Source organism: Citrus sinensis, chromosome 8 (assembly GCF_022201045.2).
Source record: "Citrus sinensis cultivar Valencia sweet orange chromosome 8, DVS_A1.0, whole genome shotgun sequence".
NCBI classification, from domain to species: Eukaryota; Viridiplantae; Streptophyta; class Magnoliopsida; order Sapindales; family Rutaceae; genus Citrus; species Citrus sinensis.
Genome location: NC_068563.1, coordinates 4,383,742 through 4,391,649, shown reverse-complemented (window position 1 = coordinate 4,391,649; position 7,908 = coordinate 4,383,742). Strand labels below are relative to the sequence as shown.

The 7,908-nt window shown below is 36.4% G+C and overlaps 1 protein-coding gene across 1 annotated transcript; it reads right to left on the bottom strand.

The window, feature by feature from the left end:
* Positions 1-345: 345 nt before the first annotated feature.
* Positions 346-3,326, bottom strand: LOC102629863 (luminal-binding protein 5-like). The gene is made up of 7 exons (XM_052431976.1): positions 3,201-3,326; positions 2,821-3,088; positions 2,452-2,663; positions 1,649-2,362; positions 1,425-1,572; positions 1,238-1,327; positions 346-1,158 (listed from the first exon to the last, which is right to left on the bottom strand). The coding sequence occupies exons 1-7, from the start codon at positions 3,247-3,249 to the stop codon at positions 654-656; spliced, it is 1,986 nt and encodes a 661-aa protein (XP_052287936.1). The 5' UTR covers positions 3,250-3,326; the 3' UTR covers positions 346-653.
* Positions 3,327-7,908: the final 4,582 nt, after the last annotated feature.

Here is a 7,908-nt window from a genome sequence, read left to right as displayed (position 1 = left end):
ACGCTGGGAAAGTCTCTGCTTTCATACAAGCAATGAAATCTCATTCACTTATGTTGCCTCACTCTGAAGCTTCAGTTTCCATGCTTATCGACTTCTTTAATGCTTGAAGATTATTCATTAGCTGCTGTAATTTATTAGCTAGTCTCTGTCTACTTTTGCTTTTGCTTATTTAACTTGCTTCTGTATCTTTTTTTTTTTTTTTTTTTGTGAAGGCATCAGAATTCTTAATAAGATTTTGGTTCAATATTGGTATGTGCTTGTAAGTTGTAAATATAAGAAATCAATACAATCACAAATAGATTTAAAAAATTAAAAGTCTACCAAACGGTTGTGGCTCAGTTGGCGGCGCAGGCTGGGTAAGTGAGAAGAGCTCTCGGGTTCGATCCTTACTAAACACACCATTTGAGAGGGGTAAAGAGCCTTAACTGTGACTACACTCCGAATCCGAATTAGTCGGGACCCAATGCGGTTGCCGGAAATCGAATGGTTTAAACCAAAAAAAAAAAAAAATTAAAAGTCATTTCAGGAAAATTGATGGTAACTATTAGAATAACATTTATGGTATCTCTGGGAAATTAGTTGACAACATGGCAAAATAAACAAAAAATAAAAAAATAAAAAGGCAACAAAAGAAAATTGAATCCCCAAGGTTTTTACTGCTCATCATCTGGTTCTTCATCTTCTGAATAATCAGCAGGTGACGAACTCCCCCCACTCTTCTCATAAACCTCTTTGATCACAGGATTGCATACAGCTTCCACCTCCTTCAGCTTCTCATCAAAATCATCCTTCTCGGCATTCTGATTGTCATCCAACCATTCAAGAGCTTCCGTCAGTGTGCTCTCGATCTTCTCCTTATCATCAGAATCGATCTTGTCAGCCAGCTTATTACTATCTTTTTCGTTGATGGTGCTCCTCATGTTGTAGATGTAACTTTCCAATTTGTTCCTGGAATCAATCCTCTCCCTCGCATTCTTATCCTCCTCCGCGTATTCCTCAGCCACCTTCACCATCCTCTGAATCTCTTCCTCGCTGAAACGGCCCTTATCATTGGTTATGGTGATGGATTGCTCGTTCTTCGCTGCCTTGTCTTCAGCTGTCACATGTAGGATACCATTGGCATCAACATCAAATGTGACCTGAATTTGAGGAACTCCCCTGTAACAACATTTAGAACATGTTAAGTATCCAGATCAATCTTCAACCAATCGAATGCATATATTGAAATGTAACTTACCTTGGAGCAGGTGGAATGCCAGATAGATCGAATCGTCCAAGCTCGTGACAATCCTTTGTCAAGCTTCTTTCACCTTCGTACACCTGAATTTTAATTTTTATGTTAGTCCAAAAGTAGAAAGAATGACTGTGCAGCATCAGTTTAGCCACGCATGTAATCATGCACATCACTTGTTATACCTTAAATTGTCACGGTGCTTTGCTGGTCTTGGTAAGTGGAAAAAACCTGAGATTTCTTAGTGGGGATACCAGTGTTCCGGGGAATCAGCGTGGTCATAACACCACCCACAGTTTCAATACCAAGACTCAGGGAGGTCGCATCTAGCAAAAGCAGGTCTGTAACAAACAAAAAGCTTTTTATACTTTGCTAACAAAAAGAGAGTGATTGTAATAACAAAAAGCTTTTTATTACCTTTACCCCCTTCGCCGCTAAGAATCCCACCTTGAACTGTTGCGCCATATGCAACAGCTTCATCTGGATTGACTCCCTTGTTAGGCTCCTTCCCATCAAACAAGTCCTTCAACAATTGCTGAATCTTGGGGATACGAGTACTTCCTCCGACTAGTACAATCTCATCAATTTCAGTTTTCTTCAATCGAGCATCTTCCAATGCCTTCTTTACAGGCCCCATTGTCTTCTTAAACAAGTCCACGTTCAACTCTTCAAATCTTGCTCTTGTCAATGGCTCCGAGAAATCAACACCGTCAAAGAGTGACTCCATCTCCACTCTGACTTGGTGCTGGCTGCTCAGAGCTCTCTTGGCCCTCTCACATTCCCTTCGAAGCTTCCCAAGAGCCTTGTTATCATTGCTTATATCTCTGCTGTACTTTTTCTTAATCAACTTAATGAAATAGTCCATGACTCTGTGATCGAAGTCCTCTCCTCCCAAGTGAGTGTCTCCGCGAGTGGCACGAACCTCAAACACACCATCGTCAATATTCAAGATACTAACATCAAATGTACCACCACCGAGATCATAGACCAAAATGTTCTTCTCTCCCTCTTTCTTGTCGAGACCATAGGCAATAGCCGCGGCTGTGGGCTCATTGATTATCCGAGCCACATTCAGCCCGGCTATGACCCCTGCATCCTTCGTTGCCTGCCTTTGCGCGTCATTGAAATAAGCTAAAATCAACAACCAAAAAGACACCCATTAGACTACAATACAAGATATGCAAACAGTACAGAACAAGAACGGTAATATGTATATGTACCTGGAACGGTAACGACAGCGTCTTTAATTTTCTTCCCCAAGAATGCCTCAGCTGTTTCCTTCATCTTTTGAAGCACCATAGCACCGATCTCCTCAGGGCTAAAGACCTTGGTCTCTCCTTTCACTTTCACTTGAATATAAGGCTTGCCATCTTTGTTCACAACCTTATAAGGCAAGAACTTTATATCTCTTTGCACCTCAGGATCATCAAACCTACAGCATCAAAAGCAAACAAGCGAGTTTAAAAGTGATTTTTTAGGGAATTACTTAAAACAGCTTTAACTCTATTACCAGACAAGCACAAAATCGCCTCCAAACACACACCAACAATAAACTATCGTAAACTAAAACAGGGAGTGTGACTGCTTACTTTCCCCCGATGAGGCGCTTAACATCAAAGATCGTACGCTCTGGGTTGAGGGCCGCTTGATTTTTGGCGGCTTCCCCAATCAGACGTTCACTATCAGTGAATGCAACCCATGACGGGGTGATTCTGTTGCCTTGGTCGTTCGCTATAATCTCTACATGATCGTTTCTGTATACACCCACACACGAATACGTAGTCCCTAGATCAATGCCAATCACCGTCCTTAGCTTCGTTGTAGTATCATCCGCTGCAGCTAAACCTGACGAGAAATCTGAAAAAACAAAAAAAAAAAGTGAAATTCGGCCAAAAGCACAGAGCATAAACAAAACCAAATACGATGATAAAGGTTTCTTCTAGCAGAACAGAAAGAGGAAAGTACTTACGTAAAGCAAAGAGAAAAAAGATAGCTAATTCTTTGTTCTTGATCTTCATTGTTTTGCTTGCTTTTGCGCGTGCTTTCTTTCTGGATTTGTTTTTTGGCTGCTTTTATGAAGCGTTTCCTCTGCTTTCTCTGTTTTCAAGTGGAGCGAAAAGAGCTTGAAGGGGCGAGCTATTTATAGTGTTTGTATCCTTTGTCCTTTGCTATAGTGGTCGAGCCAATGATGATGAAACACGTTGCTTTTGCTTGCCGGCCGCAGCATTCAAGGACTAGGATTCCGTATCTATATTAAAGCCTAAGACATACTTAACATGAGTTCTTTCGTCAAATCTCACAAGAACTCAAAATTAGAATCGGACTTTAATCAAACACGTAGAGTAGCCAATTGTAGGTCGCCACGTTGGAGGGATTTTCCCGCGAGATCCAAAGTTCGTTAAACGTTAAAAGAGAGAAATTAGTTTAGGGGGTTTTTTTTTTTTTTTTGGTTGTAAACCATCCGGTGTCCTGCGACCGCATTGGGTCTCGACTAATCTGAATTAAGGGTGTAGTCACAGTTAAGGTTCTTTACCCCTTCAAAATAGTGTGTTTAATAGATATTAAACCTGAGAGCTCTTCCCACAAACTCAGTCTGCGCTGCTTTTTTCGGTATCGTGGGAAAAAGATTGGGGGCCTTTTTCGGATTAGCAACATTTGTATCCTCCAATAATAATAACGTATCAAATGTCTGAATCTTGTTGGGTTAAATATTCCGCTTTTTATGATTATGATACAACACATTTAATTGCATGAAGATTCATATTCGATATTATTGTTCTTAAAAATTATCAAAACTGACACGTATTCAATTACACTATAATATTTTTTTTTAAGAACTAGCTTATACTGCAACATAACTGATGATCATAAAGCATTCGTAAATTTATATTTTACTACTAAAAATAATTTTTTTTATCTAAAACACTTCCGCTTCGGCTCAGCCTTTTACCCACCCCAAATATATATAGGTGCCAATAATTTAGTTCGCAAAATTTCTTGAGTGGAAACAAAATATATTGAATTTATACCTGCTCACATTAGTGGAAAAAGAAACTAGATTGCCGTTACTTTAAATAAAAAATCACTTTCACTCCTCCTACAACTTAAATAAAATCACATGGATAAAGCAATTGTAATTCTATATAACTATTTTAACAATTTCAACAGAAATGCTACACTGCATAAAAAAAAAAAAAAAAAAAAAAAAAAGAGTGCGTATTAGACAAGGTAGCAAGACTTTGAATTCTGAAAAAAAAAAAAAAATTGTGTCAAGATATCATATCAAGCTTAATAATTTTTAATAAAAACTTGACTTGGAGATAATAGATGCACTTGGAACTGCCGATGTAAACCTCATCTCAGTTCCATGCACGGCCTTTAAAGAAAATTCCTCAAAGCTTTCATATCCTATTGTGTTAAAAGCATTATGGGGGTTATTCTCATCTCACTTCAATTGCATGCATGCAATTGTTTTGCTCTCATTGTTTTGTCTTATTAGTTATTATCTTGCTCATTTGCACCGACAGTGCCGTAATGATGAGCGTTCTGCCTTATTGCAATTCAAACAAAGCCTTGTGATTGATAACTTTGTTTCTGCTTATCCTTAAGCTTATACCAAGGTTGAATCCTGGTGCCAGGAGGAAGGAAATGTTACTGATTGTTGCTCATGGGATGGCATCGAATGTGATCATTAGGACACTGGTCATGTGATCATGCTAAACTCACTAGTAGTTGCCTCTATGGTTCTATCAATTTTACATTCCTTCTATGTAAAATTCCATCTCAAATCCTGAAACTTTCGAAGCTAACATCTCTGGATCTCTCTCTGTCTTTCTTTTTAGGTCAAGTACCAACAGAGTTGCTAGAGCTCTCCAAGATGGAGGTCCAAAAGCCAGGTCTAGCAAAATCTAGCTAAGAAGTTGACCAACATGAGTGCACTTTACCTTATCGATATTTCTTCTGCAGTTCCTCCAGCAATGGGAAATTTATCTTCTTTGATTTACTTATCTCTCAGTGAATGTTCTTTGCAAGGTGAATTTCCTGAAGAGATTTTTCAATTGCTCAACCTTCAATGTCTTGATCTTATGTTCAATGTAGATCACTCTGTATACTTGCCAGAATTTCAGAAAGGGATTTTGCTTGGAGATTGGGACTTTCATTTACCAAGTTTTCAAGTAAAATTCCTTAAATATAAATTATTGGATCATTATCCTACTTGGATATAAGATTCTCCTCTTTTTAAGGAAAAATTCCATCTTCACTTGGAAGTTAAACTTACCAAGCTCAATGATCTATACCGTTTTTGTAATGGATTTTTGGGTGAGTTACTAACTTCTTTTGAGAAATCTAGATTCTTTGAAAACACTTGATATCAGTTCATGAAATTTCTGAGGAAAAACTCTAACTTCATTATTTTGATAAGTTAATGGGAAGAGCTGGTCTCCTCACCATTTTGATGGCTTAATGGCAAGGTCTCATTAATCTGATGGGTTAATGGGCAGAGTTGGACTTATATTTGTTAGAAAAAATAACACGAAGTAGCTACTCTGAGACCAATTTTGAGAAAATAAATATTAAACAAATATAGTTACATGGATGATTCGAAATCTTCTCTGTGAACTTTTCAACAAATCATATATGCTCAAATTGGTGTTTGAGTGAATCAAAAATTGAATCTTAAAAAGCACTTATTGGTTTGGGGAAATGCAAAAAAATCCCACATTGAATTTTAACTAACTAAAGCTATCCTTTGAAACCTATATATATTGGCTTTTGTGTTCACTTGCAAAATACACCAAAAATCCAAGTGATTCTTATTCTTCTCTCTTAAGCAAATAATTTCTAGTTTTGGACTTTAGTGTGACATAATTCAAATATTTGTTGAAAGTTCGCTAGAATAGTGGCATTATGTTGTCAACACTATTCAGATTCATTGTATTTTGGGACACATACACCAATCTAATTTAAACGCCATTGCGAAAGTGACGAATCTTTTTTAAGGACACTATATCTTTATAGGCATTGTTGATTTATATGTTATATATTTGCTATGTCAATTTATTTTATTATTAATATTATAAAATTGTGATAGGTGTGTAAGAGACTTATTAGTAATCTTAAGTACATTAGAAAAGTTTTATCATCAAGGCTATATACATTACCCAAGGAGTTTGGCTTTTAAGCGGAACCACTATCATCCCTCTAGCTTTTTCTAAGAACCTAACTAGTATATTTTTACATACAAAGTGGGTAGTCTTATATCGCTTGCTAATTAATAATAACACACACAATAATCTTATAATAGATTTTATTTGTTGAAATGGCAACTAATATGAGCTAGCAAACGATAAATTTTGACCCTCTTCCTACTATCTCGTGTGCTAGTGTTGGCACTGGTGCTGTTGTCTCTGTAGTTATTCTTCATGCAAAAAACCTAAGAAATTCACTAAAAGAACTTCAAATGGTAACAATAAAAAATTTTCTTTTACTTGACCACCTTGAATCTTGGAAGATTCTTATTACTGCAATAAATGCTTGGAATCATTCCAATTTTCTTTGTAGAAATTATATGTTGAATGGCTTTGAGCAATTCTTTACATAGTGTGTATGCTGGAAAGAAAAAAGCCACTAAGCTATAGGAGTCATTAGAGCGAAAGTATAAACTAAAGATGCTAGTACTAAGAAATTTGTCATGTCATAGGCTGCTTCCTAGATTATACGATAATGGGCTTCAAAATTGTTACAAATCAAGTTCAAGACTAGCAAATTATTCTAGCAGAATTTTATCCCAAAGGGATGGATTTCAATGAAACTTTTAAGTGGCTGCTATCACTGCCTCCAACATGAAAAAATTTCAAGAGTTATCTAAAGTATAAGAGAAAGGAAATGAATTTTAAATATCTAATTATCAAACTTTAAGCTGCAGAAGCAACCAAAAAAAAAAATTGTCATTTTCTATGGTTAAGGCCAATGCTATAGAATGTAGTCAAAGTACTAGGAATAGAAAGGCCAACAAGAACAAGCTAGGTGCGAAAGGATGGATTTCCAATAGGCAAACCAAATTTCAAAGGAAATGCTTCAACTATGATAAAATGAATCACAAGGCTTTGGAATGTGGATTGCCGAAGAAAAAGGGACATCGAGAAACTAATTTGGTAGAGGACATGTCAAAAGATATGTTAGACATTAATCTTTCTAGAGTAGTTTTTGAAGTAGATCTGGTGCACTTCAATCTAAGAGATAATGGATTGATAGTGCTGCCATTTGACATGTATGCTCAGATAAAAGAAATGTTTATTTTCTTTGAATGTAATAGAAAAGGTGAAAAGCTATATATAGAGAATTCAACCACGCCTGAGATAGAAGGTCAAAGACAAATGATTCTAAAGATGACTTCTAGAAAAGAGGTAATTCTAAACAATGTTTTGTACGTGCCAGAAATTCACAAGAATCTCGTATCTGGATTGCTTTTAAACAAGTATGGATTCTGAATGGTGTTCGAGTCAGATAAAATAATTTTGCCTAAAAATGGATTGTATATGGGAAAATGATACGTACTCGATGGGCTGTTCAAACTGAATGTAATAGTTGTAAAAACAAAGAATAATAAAGCTATTTCTTCTGCTTATTTTCTTGAGTTTTCTAATTTATGGCATGATAGATTAGGATATGTTAAT